The 20,855-nt window shown below is 36.4% G+C and overlaps 1 protein-coding gene across 2 annotated transcripts; it reads left to right on the plus strand.

Annotated features, from left to right (window-relative positions):
- The first annotated feature begins 223 nt into the window (after window positions 1–223).
- Window positions 224–8,412, plus strand: LOC111339781 (dol-P-Man:Man(7)GlcNAc(2)-PP-Dol alpha-1,6-mannosyltransferase). 2 transcript variants are annotated; one of them, XM_022946502.2, is made up of 9 exons: window positions 224–379; window positions 1,304–1,436; window positions 2,424–2,597; window positions 3,719–3,913; window positions 5,121–5,224; window positions 5,762–5,988; window positions 6,873–7,048; window positions 7,153–7,231; window positions 7,813–8,412. In XM_022946502.2, exons 1-9 carry the CDS (start codon window positions 239–241, stop codon window positions 8,009–8,011), a joined length of 1,428 nt encoding a protein of 475 aa, XP_022802237.2. In that variant the 5' UTR covers window positions 224–238; the 3' UTR covers window positions 8,012–8,412. The 2 variants fall into 2 exon arrangements, with proteins under 2 accessions (XP_022802237.2, XP_022802238.2); XM_022946503.2 differs by having other exon boundaries at window positions 242–379; window positions 1,383–1,436.
- The last annotated feature ends 12,443 nt before the right edge of the window (window positions 8,413–20,855 follow it).

Genomic DNA, 20,855 nt, shown 5'->3' on the forward strand with positions numbered 1-20,855 from the left:
ATGATATTTCATCTCTAAAACTTAAAAAAAACTAAGCATGCTTTTATACCTGAGAAACTCTCCAAATATTCCATTGATACAACACAGACTTACACAGGCAACCAGTTGACAAAAAAAGTCCGCGCGCGGCGTCGCGCAAGGTCAAATTTCGTGCATACCAACGAGAGGTCCTGGGAACAAGTACATAAATCTCGTTCCCAGTGCTATTGATTTTCACCACGGAAGGTTATTGTTCAAGATGGCGGCAGATTTTTATTTCTTTCTTCTCCTGGCTGTGTGCTGTGTGCATTTATATGTGTGCCCATTTACCAAAGTAGAAGAAAGTTTTAATTTGCAAGCCACTCATGATTTGCTCTACCATGGAACGAACATTTCCAAGGTACGTATTTTCCTGAAGTTTATGGTATGTCTTTTCGAGGGTTCGATCGCGGGAATTTATCTTCTTTATTTTAAGCTTTATCCAGGGTGGAATGAAGGATTCAGTAAATGATCGCCTTCATTTTCGAACCAAAGAGTATTTTTTTCCTTAAAAAAACAAATAGAGGAAATGTTACGATATGATGGATGGTTTTAGCGATGTGCAATGGGACACTACGGAAGAGGGTGGCTGGGGGGGGGGGGGGGGTGGGAGGTGGTACCTACAAGGAACTAACACAACAAAAACATTAACAGCAAAACAAAAACAACAACCTCAAAGCAAAGGCTAATTTTTATTCGTGATAATTATTGGAGAAGGAAGATAGGTCTGTTTTTCTTAGATTTGTGTAAGACCAGATCAGATCCTAGTGTGATCAGGCTTAAGGGAAAATGAGAAGGGGTGGGAGTGGTTCGCATATGGCCATGGAAGGCAAATAGTACGCACAGTTTCTGAAGAATAAGAAAAAATAACAGGGAAGGAACAGGGTGGTTAAAATCTCCCCCTTTCTTTACCCTGCCCTTTTGCCTATTGCATGCAAAATTGAATGGCAGATCAAGACCTTAAGCTAATGAGGCGTGGTGGAGGGGGGAGGGTTGTGTGTGTACGACTGCCAGGTTTCTTCCTTCTGCATTAATCTTTGTACCCAAAATGGGGGGGGGGGGGGGGAGGAGGGGGGTGGGTTGGGGTTCCCAGGCCTCTCCCTTTGATCCACTACTGAAATTGAATCCCTTATCCCATTTTTTTCTCTGAAACACTGTATGGTGGTGACTGAAGAAATTTTTTTTCTTCTTTCATCCAGTATCAGAACAAGATTTGTTCAGTGCCCCCTTTAATTCACTGACATATCAGTCAATTATGATCTTCAATCCCTCATCTTTATTGTAGTATGATCATTTAGAGTTCCCTGGTGTGGTGCCCAGGACATTTCTTGGACCAATTTCTGTCTCCTTTCTTGCAAATCCAGCTGTCTTGATCCTTAAAATGGCTGGAGCATCTAAATTTTGGTCACAGTATGTAGGTAACTTACATTTTATGAAACATTTCTCTGATCTGTGTGAATATTTTGCATTTTTATTTCAGATGTAACCTTCGAGACAGGTTATCACACATTTGCAAACCCCTCAACCTGTTTTGTATGAATTAGTTTTGATCAAGTTCAATACCTATTTAAAGTGCCACTACGACAAAAATTTTTGTCTCTGGTTTTGACATTTTTTAGCACCAATTAAATTAATATGGTTAGAATTGTACTATGCGATAGTTTTTAGGTCGATGGAAGTGAAATACGCCTTGATATAGCAGGCCGAAATTCACGAAAAACCCGTCTGCCGTTACTCAGCTCGCAACCGAGAGCCAGCGACTGAACTGAAAAGCGGTTTTACGCATGAGTTGGCCTGTGACATCATATGCGCACTTTCACATTGTACTTCGCGTGTTGTGAGAGATTCCACAGTGGAAATTCTAGGCGTTTTATAAGATGTACTCTTCCTTGAATTCTTCTTCCAAATGGCATACAAATTTAGCTGCGTTTTTTAGGTCGAGTTGCGCATATGACGTCACTTCCGAAAGGCTCCAACTAGTGCCAACTCTTTTTGCCACACTCGGCCATTTTTGAATTGAGTAATGGTAGGTGACCAAAAACGAAAAACAAGGTTGAAATAATCATACTTCCCGTGAGAATTTTGCGATTAAACTTGGCATGGTAAGTGTTTCTTACTTCTAGTTTCCACAAGTGAAAAGAAAAGGCAAAGCGAAATTTTGATCATAGTGGCACTTTAACTCTAATCTTTAACCATTATTTTACTTCTGATTTCTTATATTCTCATTTTTTCATGATTTTTGCTTTGATTTCTCTTAAAATCCTGTACTTCGTTAAGGATCTCAAAAATATTGTGTCAGCATTTATTTACTCCAATTTTGCTTTAAAATCATCCTTTATTTTCAACTTTGTTCTCTTATAAATTTGTACTGCTTATGTACACAATTTTTTCTTTTCCAATATCAGTGCGATTTTCTCTTGGTTTGCTTGGTCTTCTTGCCTTTTCAAAGTTCCGAAAATCTATTGCAAACAAGTTTGGACAGGACATTGGGAAGATCATGGCAGTTATCACTGCAACACAGTTCCATTTCTTGTTCTACATTTCAAGACCATTACCAAATACTTTTGCACTTGTTTTAGGTTGGTATATACATATACATGTAGTTAACGGCTGTTTTCAGAGGGCAAAATCCATGTACATTAGAAATCTTTCTACAGTGAAACAATGTTTTAACTACCTTCCATTCAGGACAAAAAAAAAAGGAGGAATATTTGTTGACAGACCTAATTTCTGTGCTGATAAGAAAACAGTACTTGAGAAAAACTGTGAGGTTTTAGTAACAGGTGATATCAAGGGACCCTTAGGGTGTTATCATCCAATTTCCTCCAAAATGATCCCCCTTCAGTTGAATCAAACGTTACAGTCATGAGAATAAAGGAAATGATCATAAAATTGAGATGCTCTTGATTGTTAGACAAATTCTTGTTGTTATTAACACAGAAAATGAATGGAGAACAGTATTTAGAACTGTTAGTTAAGGGTTCACCTCTCAATCTTTTCAGCAAGATGCTATACATATATCTTATTAACCAAGCATGAGGGCCGTACTGGGAGAATATCAGCCGGAGTTCTTGACAGTACGGACCAAGCGCAGCGAGGTCCGTACAAAAATGACCGAGGGCCAATAGTACGGTCCCGAGCAAGCTTGGTTAATAAGAGATTTATTATACGACTGAAGTTCAAAGGGACACAAGTGCGGTATCATTCGGGACCATTCAGGACAGTGCCCGGTCCAATACTTAGAGAATATTGACCGGCAATAGAGCATTTTGATTGGTTGATTTTAGTTATTGGCCATCTGACTGCCCGAGTCGTGTAATAATTTGTCTTATTAATTGAGGCAAGGTGGTCTTGAGGTAAATCCAAGTATTCCGATCAGTTATCACAAGTTAATAGTTGGAATTTTGCCATACAGACCATTTCCTTGGGAAACAGTCATAACTGTGTACTTTTATTTGTGAAAGCTGGCAAATTTAAAGTAAACAAGTTCAGTCTGAGTGTCATACAACTATAAACCGGTCACTTAGTAACCGAGAGCATTAGGGCCATACTGGGGAACATTGTGGCCTCACATGTTTTTGTATAGGCCTTGCTGCTCTCAGTCCATACTGCCACAACCTTGAGCCAATATTCCCCAATATGGCTCTCGCACTTGGTTAGGAAGAAGTTTGTAATCATTTTCTTAATTTTGTCTCATCAGTTCTCTTAGCATTTCATTACTGGCTGGATCAGCACCACGCCAAATTCATTTGGATTTCAGCCTTTGCGATTATTATCTTCCGAGCAGAGTTGTGTATTTTGCTTGGCCTGATCTTAATGTTAGAGCTTATTACAAAACGTGTGTCTCTAGGCACTGCATTTATCCATGCAGCATTAGCTGGTGTCAGTGCTTTAGGTAAGAGGATCAAAAGAATGTTCATGTAGAAGATGAATTTGAGTAATCTGCATAATTTGTAGCTTGTAGATTTACTAAATCACTGAATCAATAGTTCTTTAGGTTTTTTAGTAGGAAAAATCAAATAGGGGACTGGAAATCTTATTAATAGCATGAGAACCTAGTGGCAGTTAGGAATTTGGATCCCGTTCTACGATGAAGTTAAGATAAGAAAGTGCGTACTACTTATAAGGCGCTGCATGGGGAATCCCCTATGTATATTGAGAGTTCTTTAACTACAAATTACTCACTACACGGTAGACAGACCTGACATGGCAAATATAATTGAATCTGTCCTAAGTTTTGTAATATTACTGAAGCTGGAAGGTCTTTTCAAGTTAGTAGCATCAAGTTATAGAAGAGTTTGCCTAATGAGCTTAAGAAACTGAATACAGCACTTCCTCTTTCAGAAATGATTTGAGAAATTATTTTATTGATTCTTATAGAGACATTGATTCTTTTGAGGCTATATTGTAATATATGTTTTATTCTATATATTCTATTTAATATAATTTTATTTGTTTTTAATAGTTACTTTGTTAGGCTAGTTCCAATTGTAATTCTAGACTTGCATGTATTACTTACTAATCCTCAGTTTTGAGGGCCACTGGTTTGTCAGCTCAAGCTGTTATGTGTACACCCTCTTTAAATAAAGTTGACTCACTCACTCTCTAGGGCAGTACATGTCAGGTAAAATTACTTTATCATTAAAACTGGCATATAAGCAGCACCTGCAGATAAGCTGCAACCTGAGTTTGGCAACTTAAATTTTACTCATCTAAGTACAAAAATTCTGAATGACAATTTAGCACTCTCATTTTGGATCCAAAAAGACCTTTCTCAAAACCAGAGATTTAGAAAAGAAAATTTTGGAGAACTCTATAATTCCAACTTCTCCCTAACATGCTCTGGAGAATGTTAGTATTTACCTTGATGTAGAACCAAATTCTTAGAACTAAGTATAAGAAAATGCTAGTTAGCATGGAGGATTAGAGTTGATCAGCTCTGGGCATTTTGAAATTTTTTTAATTGATTATTTATCAATTTTTAGCTTTTTTAGCTTTTTCATTGCAATGTGTTCAGACCACTGCAATAATAGATAGACTTGTCATCATAACATCCCTTTTTTTTTATAGTGCATTTTTTTTTTCATTTTCTTTATCATCAGCTTTGACTGTTTCTGTGGACTCCATATTTTGGAGAAGGTTCCTGTGGCCTGAGGGTGAAGTCCTGTGGTACAATACTGTCCTCAACAAAAGTTCTAACTGGGGTGTATCCTTTTATTTAAAATTCATTCTTATACAGATTTCTGTGATATTGTTTCATGTTGTCCTTAATTAGTGTTTTGCAAGTAGTGAGTGAGTCTGTAAACTACTACTAAACTCCTAATTAAAAGCCTCTAAGCTTTTGCTAGTTGGATGATGCTGTATGATGAGAGAAAGCTGCTAGACGTAAGACTGAAGTTTTTACTCATTGGAAACTACTTAAACATTTTTCTATGTGAGTAGAATTGAAAGATTTTCAGTTCAAGCATTAGACTATTCAATTATAGACATTTGCAATAATATTTTCAAATTTATCTACTTTTGCAAGTTATACAAATGGGAAAAAAATAGTACATGTAGTTGAATAATAGATAGCTATCTGGATGGAAATTCTCCTAAATGTCACAGATGCCAATCATGATTATGATTAATCACAGAATAAGAAATCTGAAATATGAAACATGTGATTTCTGGCCTCTACCGTTAAGAAAAGCCCTCAATTCTTCATTTTGTACTAAGTCAGCTTTCCTTCACTATACACCAGACCTCACCATTTCTTTGGTACTTTTACTCTGTTCTTCCTAGATGTTTGATGTTTGCTCTATTTTTAGTCCCTCTGGGACTCTGGCGGGATAGGAGAACCTGGGAACTAGCTGCACCATGCTTAGGCTTTGTGTTAATGTATTCATTTCTTCCTCATAAAGAAGTACGATTTATTATTTATGTCATCCCTGTGATGAATGCAGTGGCTGCTCATGGTCTGAGCTATATGTAAGTATTTTCAACTTTGCAATCCCTTTCCAATGTCATTAGTATAATTTCAGAGCTGAGCAAAGAGTCTCCAGCAATCTGATTAGTCGAGCGGTTCCTTATATGACGCTATATGAACCGCTCCACGCGGTTTATATAAAATGTTAAAATAAAATGTTATAATTTAGAAATTTCTCTGTTGTTCAGCTCTGAAATTATACTAAAACAGGTTTGGTGAATATTGTCGAATAATCCCCTCGACTTCGTCTCGGGGATTATTCGACGATAGTCACCTCGCCTTCGGCGAATAATTGTTAAATATAGTTGGAGGAAGAAGGGGAAGGGAGTCTGGGTTCCAATTGATAGAGTACTGAAGAGTGTGACAATCGAGATTCCTCACCTTCTATCAGTAATCCATAACTGTATTTCAGTAGACCTTTTTACTTATAGTCGGCGGCCATCTTGATTAAAAAGTCAAAGTTTATTATGGGATTCTGAGGGGGCAATACAATCGGAGTGCAACTGCGTGTTTTGCAGTCTGTTTACTTGGGGATGAAAGTAAAAAGATGAAATTATTCCATCGTGAATGACACAGGCATACTTGGAGAAAAACAGCCTAGCTTGCCACGAGTCTTCTATATCTCAGTGGTAGAGCATCCAACTTATTATTCGGAAGGTCGTAGGTTTGACTCCTTTTGAAGGCATTGAGAGTTCTTTGTCTCCGAGTTTGCCTCTGTCACTTACTGCACAACATCATCTTTCGAGAAGTCTGTCATCCTCTTAAAACTTCTGAATTTTTAACACTGAAAGCTGACGTTTATCATGGCAAAATGACTTTGCATACAGCTACTATAGCGACATATGTTACCGTCTGACATGAAATTTTACTTTGTTTCTTTCCTTAGATTCAAGAATGAATCCAAATGGCATAGTTTAGTCTCTGCTGTGGTCAAACTGGTGACTGTGGGGGGTCTCCTAGGTAGCTGTCTAATGACTGTCATAGCGCTTTATGTGTCACATTTTAACTACTCAGGGGGAGTGGCTCTGCAAAAGCTACACACGCTATTAGAGAACCACCCAGGTATGGTGAGAGTTATTTGACTGTTTAACACAGAGTGTTATGAATGAATGATAATTATGTTCGGGATGTCAGAGTTGACAGGCACCTACTTTGTTTGTCTGCAGAACCTTGTCATGTTCACATTTCTGTTGCTGCGGCTCAAACTGGTGTTTCTCGATTCGGAGAGATCAATCCATCTTGGAGGTGAGCTAAATTTGCGTATCACAAACGTAGTGTTAAGTATGTTGAACGGTCTTGTTTGATAGGCCATTCTTTGGCCCCTCCTATCCCGCTCATGGCGGAAGTACTCGGATTTTTCTTTTTTTCTGGTTTGCATGTGCTATTTGTAGAGCATCTAAAATGGTACTTGGAAAGTTTAAAATTTGGCCCTGTCGGGAGCGTTCGGATTTTTACAGGTAGATCGCAACTAAAAAAATAATCGCAAGATCGAAAGCTCGTCTCATATCAAGTGAGCTCGGGTTTTCTCAATGCATGGTAGAGCATTGAAGCGAGTAATATGAAAGTAAAAAGTTCGTATCCTGTCGGATGTGCTCTGATTTTCCAAACGGAAGGGCATCCGAAATAGTAATCAATGGGTTATTAATTCGGCTCTTGGCGGTTGCGGTCATGGCAAAAGGCTCTTGGCATAAGTGGTCCGATTTTTCCATTCCCTGGTAAACCTACGCGTCTGACTACAATCGTTATTTTTTATTAACGCCGGTTATTCTTGAATAAAGACGATGATAGAATTTACTCTTTATTTATTTTTTTTTACCTTCCATAAGATATTCAAAAACAGAAGGTCTGGAAAAAGGCAGCCCGGATATGCTGGTTTTCTCGCATCTTATAACTAAACCAGAATGCTACGAGCCGAAGGAGAGTTCACATTTTGTTCTCGGTGAGGTAGAGGGGCTTGCTGGTCTAGAAATGGTACAAAGAATGTGTATTCTGGAGAGAAAAACTTGGAGGGAGGCCAAGACTTGAATTTTTAATGTTTGGTTTTAAGGCCAAAAATAAGTAACGAATTCTTTAAATACAGAAGATTGGCGGTAAAGATTTGATAGCATTGCGTAGATTGATTAGTTTTTGATCATTGAAAATTACATTGAATTACCATAAAAAAGATAGGGTCTTTATCGCTTGAAGAAGACCTGCAGTATGCGGTAAAGTGGTCGCGATCCACATCAGGAATACCCCTATCTTAAGGAACAAACGATTGTTATTCATTACAAGCATTTTTATTTTCCATATCACGTTTTAAAATATGACTAATTGCTTTCAATCGCGGAGATAAATTCTTAACTTGTTATCTTATCTAAGGACAGAGAAATTAGTGAAGGTTACAAGTTCTGCATCGAATAATAAAATGTTTTCGAAGTACCTAATTCTACATGTCTTGGTGGTGTTATGCAGATTCTTTTACGAAGAGGGAGATAGGGGGCTGATAGCTGTGGTAAGATGTGAGTTAACTTATTGAAACTGGAAGGATCTGCAAAGGCTTAGGACGCTGCCCCCTACCTAAAAGCTTTTTGATTTTCTTTTTATTAGAGCCTTGGAAAAAATGAAAGAGTTTTATTTTACATTAAACTGAGGCATTTACCAAAATAAAGGCAGCGCTGGCTACTTACTGCCGTCAAAATCAAGTTTACTTCTAATCCGTTTATCCAAGCCGTACAAATGCAAAGGTCTTTTTATTTAAACAAAGTTTAGCTGTTGGTCAACAAAACTGCGCTCTGAACCATCTTCAATTCAGTGTTGAGAGGGCCGAAAGCTGACAGTGGAAAGAACTTTTATTCAGTTAAATCCATGCACTCATAAGGAAACCCCAGGGATTACTATCACACAAAACCGTAGTTTCGGTGAGACAGAGAGTAAATACCGACCCAAAAGTCCTAAACAAAACTATTGTAGCAAATTTCAAACCAAATTCTAGCCATCATCTTGAGTTTTATCCCACACTAACCACATTAATTTTTAGAATGATTTCAATGAGTAGATATTTCTTCGGACGGTTAATCCTCCTACCAGAAAATTTACACCCGCGAGGCAAAGACTAAAACTCAGGAGCTGTGTGAATGATTTATGCACTGAGTGAAAGGCAAGAAATAAGATTTGTCACAAAAATCAACTACCATAAATCGTCTCATAAGCCCCATCGGGGGCTTATTTATTTTAGTTACTTTCGGGGGGGGGGCTTGTTAGAGGGAGTGGACTTATTAAAGGGGGGGCTCTTACTGATTTAGCCCAATGTTCAGTACCAGGATACAATAGGATGTGATGTACTTATGCAAAGATTATTCTCATCTCACATTTTTTCATTTTACCAAATTTGACAGTCGAAATCCTCAGAAAAGTCTGATGAGTTGTATGATTAAATTACAGTACTCGAATAAATTTATCGTAGTTACTGACTTGGGAGTGTTATTTGAGATTTTTGTTTTTTGTTTTGAAGGGGGAGGGGTGAAGGGCCTAATAAATTCCTTTTTTTTAAGATGGGGGGGGTGGCTTATAAGAGTAGGGCTTAATAAAAGAGGAATTACGGTATTTTATTCATGTTTGTCTCACTCGTGGAGTTGCCGAGTTTTCCCTCATCGAGCAGGAAAGACGAGTTTCTGCTGGTTTCCCCGCACTCTACTACTTCGAAAAGTAAAGTATATGCTTTCTATGTTATGCCTCACAAAGGAAGGGTAACGATCATTTTTTTTCAATCTTTAATTTTTTACCTACGCGCCCTTCACAATGAAATAGCAAATTGAATGTCATTTTAGCAGATAAACAGTTGGAATCGTGTTTTCTTTTTCTTTCTTATTTTTCTTTTTCAACCTTTTTCCTTTTTCTAAATCTGCGATATTTCGTTTTATCTAAATCTTTCTAAACAACTTCCAAACGTTTGGGAAGCACAATGGTAAGTTATTTGAACATTTTTCAGATTCAGAGTGTTATCTTGGCTAAAAAATAGTTTCTTCAATGCAATTAGTCTAGCTTTGTGGCTCTTTTCACGAGCGCATTCGATTCATCACTCTTTCATTTCTTCTTGATTCTTAATTAGCCGACCGATCGTGCAAACTAAACTTCGCGCCAAATCTATGACGTATCGGCAGATTATTGGCTGAAGCTGCTAATCCATATTCATCAGGAACTGTAGAATCTTCAGCAAATAAAGTTGTCTATCGAAGAGTGAAGATGTGTCGTCCGTCCGTAGCAAATATAAAGTTACAACATGGATGAAATGCAACACCTGACTCCTAGAGATGAGCAAGGAAAGAAGTTCGTGTTACTACGACAGAAGGTAAGCATTTCTTACAAAATTTTGTCCAATTTTTTTTGTAAGGAAGCTGAGCTAGTCTTAGCTAACGCGTCAACACGTGTCAGTTGCTTGATTCGAGCGGTTCGTCAGCTTTAAAAGTAGCGAGACGTTATTGCTGTAGCTGTAGCTGAAGCTGTAGAACAAATAAACTGCTATCTTTGTGGATAAACGCTTGAATAAAACAATTTTGATAAAACTTTGTAGCTAAATACCGCCACCTAAAAATTGAAAACTTCTGTGCCAAATTTCTTCCCTGTAGAATTTTTACAGTAAGTGCAGTGATACAAACTCCTTCCTTCAAAGCTTTGTTTAGTACAATTTCTCGTAAGTAATTTCAAGCTGTTCCTAATTGCATCTCTAACTTTCTATTTTTAGGAAAATAAATGTTGTCAGAGGGATGGAACTCCAGGATCAAGAATCAGGTCAAGAGAAGAAAATGGATCCACAATTTTTTAGAAGGATGCTGCAAAGATAAGATCTTCAAAATTGTTGAGTAACTGTAGCAAAAGTGGTGGCTATCTAAATATATCTTGTGTATGTAAGAAGACTTTATTCGAACCAATCGTCCGATGTACTCGTACTTGGAAGTGGAAGAGGTGGAATAACTTGGTAAGTGATTATTTTACATTTAGCCACCATTTTTTAATAAGTTTCCAGTGATACGGACTGTCGCGCAGACCTCGACCGACAATAAGTTCATTTGACATCATTAATACTTCTAAGTTGGGAAAGATTCATCGCAGAACCTGTCTGCGGAGCATAATCTTATCACAGGCAGCAACCACATTTTACTAAAACTTGAACACAAAAAAAGAATTTGGAAAGAGTACCATATAACCCCGTATATTAATTAAGCATTCCATTTCTTTGTGTTTCAAGACAAAACTCTAAAAACAAAGTCTACTAGTCTGAATGCATAATTTATGCATGGGGTTGCCTGGTACTCTTGCCAAGAATTTTTTTCATTTCGTATCAGTAATCGCTGTTTTATCGTTTGCTTGACAGTTCGTATCATGGAAATATCTCAATTGATGTCACAAAAAGGTGATATTTGTTAAGTGGCACTCTAATGAAAGACCTTTGACAAAAAGCATACGAGTCTAAAATTAAAATTTTGGGTCGGATGGAATAAATCATATTTGACCTTTCTTTTTTTTTTTTTTACCTTATTTATCAAATGACTGAACACAATTGACTTAAAACTACATTTGTGACTGTGACATTCAGCGCTCAATGATTACCTCGCGACAACGACTGACTTGGCAAAGATTGCTTACAAACGGAAGACGGACTTCTCTCAACAGATGTCAAAAACAAGTATCTGACATACAACTTCTATTTGAAATTGAACTAAACGCTGAACGGAAGAGAACGTTTGAATGATTTGAAAGACGAATCCAAACTGAAAGAAAAAACATCAAGCAATAACTGATCTATGGATTTCACGAAACATATTTATAACTCGACTTTAATGACTTCTAATCAAACTGAGACTGGGTTAACCAAAACAGCCCTTTTCTGGCAAGGCAACACTTACTACGACAGTTACACGTGACTATGGACTGTTTGTCTCATATTTTCCAATAAAAACCAACTTGATTTGATCCACGTGTCAATCTCGACAAGATCTAAACTCAGAAGTTAAATTTGTTCAACAGAGAAGTAGTTCTTTAGCGAAATTGAAACAAAAACCTTTTACAGTGCCACATTAAAACTTATATCTACCTTTTTGAATTATCAGCTGATGCCGAATCTAGTTTGCAAGAGAACATTGGTTACAAGGTTACAACAAGATATCCAGTAATTACACAATGTGATTAGGTCTTTGTATGTGGCAATGTTCTCTTGTCTTTTTAGAAGCTACATATTTAAACCATAATGCCTGGTCATGAGTACGTCAAAAAACTTGCTGAAGATAAAATGCATTGTTACCATAAATCAGTGATAAATGAGTTCCTGTTTTCGGCGTGGAATATAGGACGGCGAGAAATTCAAACAGGTTTGTCTGCGACTAGAAGAATGAATAGGACCGTCGCCAAACGTTCATCGTTGTTCAGTCGGTGTGAACAAACTTCGATTTTTATTTCTCGATGAAATGAAATTTAGCTGAGAAAAGAGGATGCAGAATTTTGTCTCGCATTGCTGAAAATGTTATTGAAATTGACGGAGAGCAATTCAAACTCTCGAGCTAATTTGGAAATGAAAAAAATTGGTCTTTCTGAAATATTGGTCGTGCTTAAGGAACGTAATTGGCGGTCTTTTCTCATTAATTCTTTCAACAAAATCGCAAAACATTTCAATATATTACAGAAATATTTGGTGTACACTTTAACACTTCGTTTGGACAATTGATACAAGGGAAAAGATATATAAATATACAACCGAAGACAGTATTCGCACAAGAATAAAATATTTTTCTTCAAATTCTTGTCGGAAAGACTTCCGTGTAACCCTTAGCCATTCTCTAAAAAAATTGTAGTCCCAAAGGCAATCTATTTCGCCGCCATTGTTTCTTTCTTTCAGGAACTGAATGCATATTGAGTATTTGGCTGTGTGGAATTGATTAATTCAAAACTGAAAGCACAATCTAACGATTTATTCTATTGCCTTCTCTTTTTAGAACTCGGTATTTCTAAATTCAGATGTTTTAATTGCTGTCATTTTTTCTGGTTTATGTGACACTATTTTCTCAATTCGAACTTTAAATATGGCTTAACTTATGAGCAAAATTTATGAATTTTAATACAGTCGGTGTAATAATTTCATGGTTGCTCTTACGACCAGGCATTTGGTTTTAAATACAATGTAGTTTAAATGTTAATTATTTAAAAAGAAGAAAGATCTTTGGTGCTGTACTTCGGTGTAACGCAGGACTACAGAGACAAAACTTCAAAGAACTTTGGCAATTGGTTCTTAAAAGAACACGAAATTGAGAATTTTCGATTATATTGAAAGAAAGCAGCGGGGTTACAGCTCAAAATCTCGTTTTTATAACAAAACTGTTTTTCAACGATTTGTTTTGGGAACTACATTAATTTGAAATTATCGCAAGTTTTGTTTTCTCTGAATTAACTAAAACTTTTTGACCTGAGCTTAATTGTGAAATGTCTCGGCTGTTGTAGCTGAAGCCAACTGATTAAGATTTTTAGTTTTTAAAATTGTTTTATGAATTCAGTTTGACTTTAACCTATGCAGCCTGGTTGTACCATTTTTTAGCTCAGACAATTGAAATAAAAATACAAATATTTCAATTACTGTTTGTCGCCTTTTCAAAATAAATCTTTAAGGCATGGAAGAAGTTTATAATGACGAATATACATTTTTGGCTTGATCAAGCAAAGAAATCGAAGAATTATTAACTTTTGTGGTTAAAACCAGAGTGAAAACTAGAAAAAAAATGTCTGTTACAACTGATAACTCTATTTCGCTGCACCCAATTAGCTCAAAATTTTTATTGTATTCGGTGCTTTTCGATCTTCTGTCCTGTGTTACACTGTATAGCTGACTTTTATTTAAGATATTTTTTCTAGAAAGAGCATCATGGCAAACCGTAGTTAAAGGATAAAAAACGTCGGCACAAAGCTCTTCATTTTTGACGACAAATTCTTTATTAAGTTTATGAGATTTGCCATGATGCTCTCTTATCTACAACTGTTTAATAGCATTCGTGCCAAAAAAAAAATTGCGTTCAAAAAATTTTGGAAAAGAGATCGGAACTTAATTTTTTTTTTGGCTGGAAAAGGAATTTAATACGAGAGTTTTTCGCGCGAATTGCTGTTTAAACAATTTTTGGCGGGAAATCTTAGAGAAAGCCTTGTTAAAATATTTGCCGAAAAAGTTGCCAGGGGAAACTCTGTGCAAATTGGTCCAGATTTTCCCGCCAAAAGTCTTAGTATATATACGAAAATTTTTCCTGACACCTTTTATATTAATTCAATTAAAAATGATGTAAAACAATAAACTAAATGCTGAAAGAAACACTTGTTTGTTATTGAGTGAATATTGATAAAGACAATAAAAGTTTGCACGAACTGAAAATGACTTTATTTTCATTGGCTTTATTAGAAAGTAATAAACATAAAACAAAATCATAGAAATATAGTACGAAGTTTAAAAAAACAAAATTCGGCGCATGCGTACTTTTGAGCACCGCATTTTTCATAAGTTTTTTGGCGGGAAAATCGGCAACATTTGAACAGAAGTTACTTACAGAACAAATAAAAAAAAATTGGCGCATGCTTATTATTATAAGCACCCGTAAGTTTTTTGGCAGAAAAATTTTAAATTTTTAAACAGCCCTCAGTAAGTTCTTTTGTGTCCAACAAAATCGCAAAGTAAAATTGGCTTACATCTGTCTTCAAGTCCATATAGTTGTAAGCGTTGACTAGCCGCATTCTAGAGGAAACTGTTACGCTTGTATTGTACCTCGGATTGAATCTTCTATGGAGAAGAAGTCTTTTTTGTTTGATTCGCACTTGAAGAACGAGAAGTATTGACATGACGGGCTGCAAGATAGTAAAAATAAAGGATACATCACCAAACAGTAGTTTGAAATTTTTTACAGAAACAAGAACTTTACGCGAGATTTAAGCAGCATTAATTTATTCACCGTGCTATGCATGAACGTAACCTGAATTCTGCAATAAACCTAAACGTAATTATTGTTATTAATTCGAAGAATTTGATGTTGCCGTTGTAATTCCTCTGTTATCATGACAGAATTCAAATAAAATATCTGATAAACTGAGTTCTGAAATTTGGTTTTTGTCCCCTATCACTTGCCGAGTCGAAATTTAACTTTAAACAGATCAAATGCTGTGCTCTTTTGTTCATATTGTCCATAAAAAGCCTTTGAAATGTCAAATAATCAAACGGTATTTGCAAACCTCTGTTCTCCGAATAAAAACACGCGTTTTAATTTGTCTAAAAATTGGTGAATATTCAAATTACAATGAAAACAGAATTCCGGAGTCAGGTTTACTTTTCTTTTCTATTTTTTTTTTTAGCGGAAAAAGCTGCATTTAAATCATTCTTTACAAACTAGTTGAGTTTGTGAAGGTTATAATGTCAGTTCTTATCGTTCGCTTTGTTTCCTTTTAAGCGACTAAATGCGGCGAGATCGGCTGCACAGCTACAGACTTAATGCCTTCAATTCAGTTCTTGTCTTGAAGAAACAATAGATTGCCTTTGGGATTATATGTACAGCTTTGATTTAGAAAAGTATGGTGTTATACGAAAATCTTTGCCAAAAACATGTCTACAAATTCTTTTGCGTGAAAGCAAGGAAATATTTTAATGAAATGAAATGAAAATGGAATCTCTGGGTGATGTGTTTTTGTTTTTGCTTTTGTTATTCCTGTGACAACCTACAATTTTAAAATCATTCTCTTGAAAAAAATTGAGTTTCTGGAAGCTTGTATTGCATTTCCTATAGTTTGTCGAGTCTATATCTTTCAAGTATCCAAATTAAATGCTGCACTCTTCAGATACGGACATCAGTTTATGAAACTCAACTATAAACAGCACCTGACCTTCATCGTTCATAATGTATGTTCAAACTATTTCTCTAGACTATCCTGAGGATTTCTTGAGATACATCTTTCGGTAAAGATCATTAGAGCATCCAAATTTTAAAAAAATAATGCAACATAGAAAAGTAATATGAAAATATGTAAACTGAATTGAACTGAATTCGCGTGATAATTTTTGCACCAAAAAAGAATCATCAATTGTTCTGAAGAATTTAATTTTGCTTTGGTTCTAAACAAAAGAGTTACTAACCACTATGTTCCTCTGTGATAATAAAAAAAAATATTTCGAAAATTTGATGTCATCTTTTCTAGAAATTTATTCGTTTGTTTAATATTACTTTGAGTTCGATCTTAGCCTCAAGAGCTAAAACATTCAACAGCTGGGCCTCAGGCCTCCCCGGAGACCCAGGGGCTGAGTGGATTTCAAGTCAGGGCATGAAGAGCCCCTGGGGACATTGTCTTACAAGACTAGTTCCAAACGGTCGCGGTCGTTCTGCCATCTGATTGGTGCCAGAAAATCTTTGTGTTTTTCTGCCCAATCAGAGTGAAGTGTGCTTTAGTTCAAGTTCAAGTTCATTTATTTTTTTAAGCAGGTTGATTAATTGGCAGCTGTGATAGCTGATGTGGACCTGCTGTCCTAACCCACCCATCCCACCCCAGGGGAGGACATCCATCACACAGTTATCTCGTGTGTGGGAAATTAACGTCTCCTGCCCCAACCCTGCAGGAGACGGGACCTCCATTTATTCGTCCCTATCCGAGAAGACTAGAATATCGAACCATTTCTTGATGTTATAGAAAGGTAGCAAAATCTTCTCAATTATTTTAAGACCTTGACTGTTGGTCCGGCCGGGGCTCGAACCCTCGACCTCCCGCACTACAGTCCAGCGCTCTATCCATTGAGCTAACCGGGAGGCGGTTAGAGTCCTTTCGTATGTTTTAACACGGACACATACTTGTAGCCCAGTTGCTCGCTATGTTTGTTTGGACCGTGCGACAGAGATGTACTTGAGGTGAAAAGTTTCAGTCTCGGCACACAACGTAAGAGAAATCGATCAGATTGTCCGCGAAAATCTTACCGGAAATTATACTGAATACTTTCGCAGGTATCACTAGAGAACGTGTTTTAAAGTTTGCGAGGTTTGTATACCACACGATGGTTGCAGTCATTGATATGTCGCTTTAAACGATAAACGAGATTTAAGCTTAAATCTTTCTAGATACGACATACCTGCACGGCCCATGCGACGAAATAACTTCACGGGATTGGCAAAGTTTCAGTCACAGCAAATTATGCAAAAAATCTAAAAAACTTTAAAACACGTTCTCTAGTGATACCTGCGAAAGTATTCAGTATAATTTCCGGTAAGATTTTCGCGGACAATCTGATCGATTTCTCTTACGTTGTGTGCCGAGACTGAAACTTTTCACCTCAAGCAAATCTCCGTCGCACGGTCCAAACAAACATGGCGAGCAACTGGGCTACTAGTATATGTCCGTGTTAAAACACACGAAAGGACTCTAAAGCACACTTCACTCTGATTGGGCAGAAAAACGCAAAGATTTTCTGGCACCAATCAGATGGCAGAACGACTGCGACCGTTTGGAACTAGTCTTGTAAGACAATGTCCCCAGCGGCTCTTCATGCCCTAACTTGAAATCCACTCAGCCCCTGGGTCTCAGAGGATGGGCCTCAGGAATAGTTGTTATGAAAAAGCAAAAAGCTTTTTTTCAGTTCACAGTAAACTTTGAACAAAAAAGAATGTTACCAAGGCTTTCTGGGAAGCTTTCTGTTCTTGGCTTGGTGAATGTTAAGTCAACTTTCAAACATTTACAACAATGGATATTTTTTTGGAGTTTTCAATGCAGATGAGGACTCTATTATTCTAAATCATCTAGTACTAACAGCTAAATTTTATATATACAAGTGTAAATTGAATTCTAAGAGCTTATAAAGCCAAGATCGAGGAGATATACCAGGTAGAAATGAAGATAGCAACAAAGTGGAATAAATTAGCTAAACATTTTCAGAAATGTGATAAGCTTTTGCCACATATCATTTTGTGGAATGGGTGTCGTCCAAACAATGCAGAGAAGCATAAGAAGTCTAATTTTTTTGAAAAGCATACAATTTCGCTATATACTATTTGCAAGGTACTGTAAGTAATTTACCGTAACATCTTGAAATTAGTGTAATTTGTCGTAAAATAATTTAAATATAGAGTATGGTGTAGGTAAAGTAAATAATCGAGAGCAAGTCATCTACTGTAACCAAGTTTATTGTAAACTATACTTTCTTAGTAGTGTTTTCTCAGTTATATTGTAAGTGACGTATTGTAACTGAGTCCTGTAGTGTATTGTAAGAAGAGTAATGTTTTGCAAAATGCCACTGAAAAAAGTAAAGAAATTCAAAAAAAAAAAAAACAGCTGGGACTCGGGAATATTTGTTAAGTAAAAATTTTTTTTTCAGTTCACGGTAAACTCTGAAAGAAAAAAGTATCTATTTTGCAGCATAATTTATATTTTGGTGTTAGCATGGACAACAGTAGCACGTAAGCTAAGATTATTATTAAATGAAAGAAATCACCTTCATTAAACAACAAGAAAACAAAAACATCAGAATCATTGAGCCTATCCGAGATATGAAAAATGATACTCGAAAATAATTTTTAAAAAGATTGAATTTTTAGAGAACATGTATTTGTTTTCCCCTTCAAAAGCTGAGACATCTAACGCCAGAGCTCAGAAAGAACCGTTTTAATGAAACTAAACAATTCCTTTTTAACTGAAAAGACCATTACACCCATCAGAAATCGTAACAGCGTTCTCAAAGAAAAAAGATTGGGAGAGATGTACATTTTTGCGACACTGCGATTTAATTTAGCCTCGATCAGGATAATTGAGGCTCTCAAGTCTAGCTTCATTTTTTGATAAGAAGAATTTCAGAAAATTAGCGTGCAGAGACTGGCATTTTTGGGGGATATCTTATTTAGTCTTGACCTGACGAACGAAGCCATTCAGCATCTTGGCTCTACGAGTTTGTTCTGATCTCGATAAAAAATTCAGATCGACTTGTTTATCAGAGATTTATGAGAGTTCTGGGTAATGGTCATACAAATACTTGGAAAATAAGAGATTTGATTTCAGTCTCGCGAGCAGCTACTTTAGACAACCTCTTCGTGTTAAGCTATTTATGCATTTTTTAGGGATGAATATCGTCCAATAAAAGTATAAAACGGTATTGCTATTTCGTTCTGTACTTTGCCACCTGATGCTATATTCGGCAGGCTATACTGTTGCTATGGTAACATGATATATCAAATGGATGGTCACAATTTCAGGATACCGAAGATAATTATTTGACACCAGTGTTTTTTTTTTTTTTTTTTATCAAAAGAGAAGAGATGAACAGCTCTGTAAACTATTGAAAAGCAATTCAATCAGAAAGATATCTAAGAAATCAGGCATTGAAGAAATTACATTTGTATCTTTGTTTGCAATTTTACTTTATTTTCGACTCTCAAATGTTTTGAATTGGAGACCGTTAAATCCAGGTTTAGGTTTTTAATGTACACAACACTCACAATCAGGCAGTGCAAAAAACTTCGTTTTAAAAGAAATCATACACTAACCTTGTCAGAAGTTATCTTTTTTTAAAATCTTTGCTTGAATTGCCTGATCTCCAGAAGCTTTTTTTAATCCATGCTTGACGCTTTCTGCTAGAGAAGAAACCAGAAAGAGCTTATGACCATGCGTATAATTGCCTTTACGAATACACTGTTTATTGTGAACGATAAAGTTCAACTTTTGCATTAACAAAGAAAGAATTCTAAACTAGAGCCATCATAATTTTTATTTCATAACAACAATAACATCACTCCTATAACTCGTAAAAAGTTTAACTAGTCTTTGTATACAATGCATTCTCCAAATATACCTATCAAAATGAGACGGAAGCTATCACTGTATCACTATATGACAACAATAAAGTGCAAATTTCTCAATGTGGCCCGCATGATCACGTGGCTCAAGGAGAAGTGTCATGGTGGCCGCTAAAAAGAAATTGCCATAATTTGCATCATGTTCGTATGGCAAGCTAATCCTTTTTAAATCCAACTATCCAATTTGAACTGATTTTTAAGGGCGACGATGGGACACACTGACACTGTACTTCTATCGAAAATGTAGTTATACGTTGGTTATTTACCTCGAGAAGAATCGTACCAAAATGACTTCCATAAATCCTCAACGTCAAATTTGAACCACCCAGGTCAGCAAAGTCAAGGAATACATGCCAAACTTGACGGAGCGGACCATATCTAAGGTTACAACGTCGAAATAATGTGTTTCCTGGCTCCAGAAAAGCTGAAAAAGACGCTGAAATTTCTCGTAGTTCTTGCCTGTTTCCACGTCCAAGACTGCTCGTAAATATGAATATTAATCTTTGAAAATCATTTGTAATTCAAATGAGTTTTCCGACTTTGTAAAGAGGTGCGAAAAGCATTGAATGGCTCTTAAGGACACTTTCGTTCACTTTGAAAAACGACAGAGGTTTTTTGGTTGAAGACTCATTCTGAACATAGTCGGGAAATCTCTTTAGAGAGATGCATATATTGTGTAAATTGAAGAAACCTTAACTCGAACTCAGGTAAAATCGAACCTTGAACAGAAACTTATTCGGATTGCTCGATTTATCCTGTTACTTCTATCCATGGTCCCCTCTACTAACCATGTTCTATCGAACAAATAATCATTTATATTTTGTTTTGTTTAATTGAAGAAAAACCTACTATTATGACGGATGTTCTTTCCTTGTCCTGATTATATAAGAAAGAAACTTTAAATCGTTTGTCTCAAGATGTAAAGCCACTAGTAATCGTACTGAGATCGCGTCATTTAGTCCGCTATATCGCTAGCCTACGTAAGTTGATGTATTTACCTCAATGTTTACCCATCGATGTACATCTACGCAGCATGATGACGTTAGATG

Source organism: Stylophora pistillata, chromosome 5 (genome assembly GCF_964205215.1).
Source record: "Stylophora pistillata chromosome 5, jaStyPist1.2, whole genome shotgun sequence".
Taxonomy (NCBI): Eukaryota; Metazoa; Cnidaria; class Anthozoa; order Scleractinia; family Pocilloporidae; genus Stylophora; species Stylophora pistillata.

What these genes read in the sequence shown, in the direction of transcription:
- LOC111339781 (XM_022946502.2), top strand. Translation starts at nt 239, where the DNA reads ATGGCGGCAGATTTTTATTTCTTTCTTCTCCTGGCTGTGTGCTGTGTG. An exon ending in ATGGAACGAACATTTCCAAG is followed by an intron (nt 380 to 1,303) that starts GTACGTATTTTC and finishes TCTTTATTGTAG; the next exon opens with TATGATCATTTAGAGTTCCC. An exon ending in GCTATTAGAGAACCACCCAG is followed by an intron (nt 7,049 to 7,152) that starts GTATGGTGAGAG and finishes GTTTGTCTGCAG; the next exon opens with AACCTTGTCATGTTCACATT.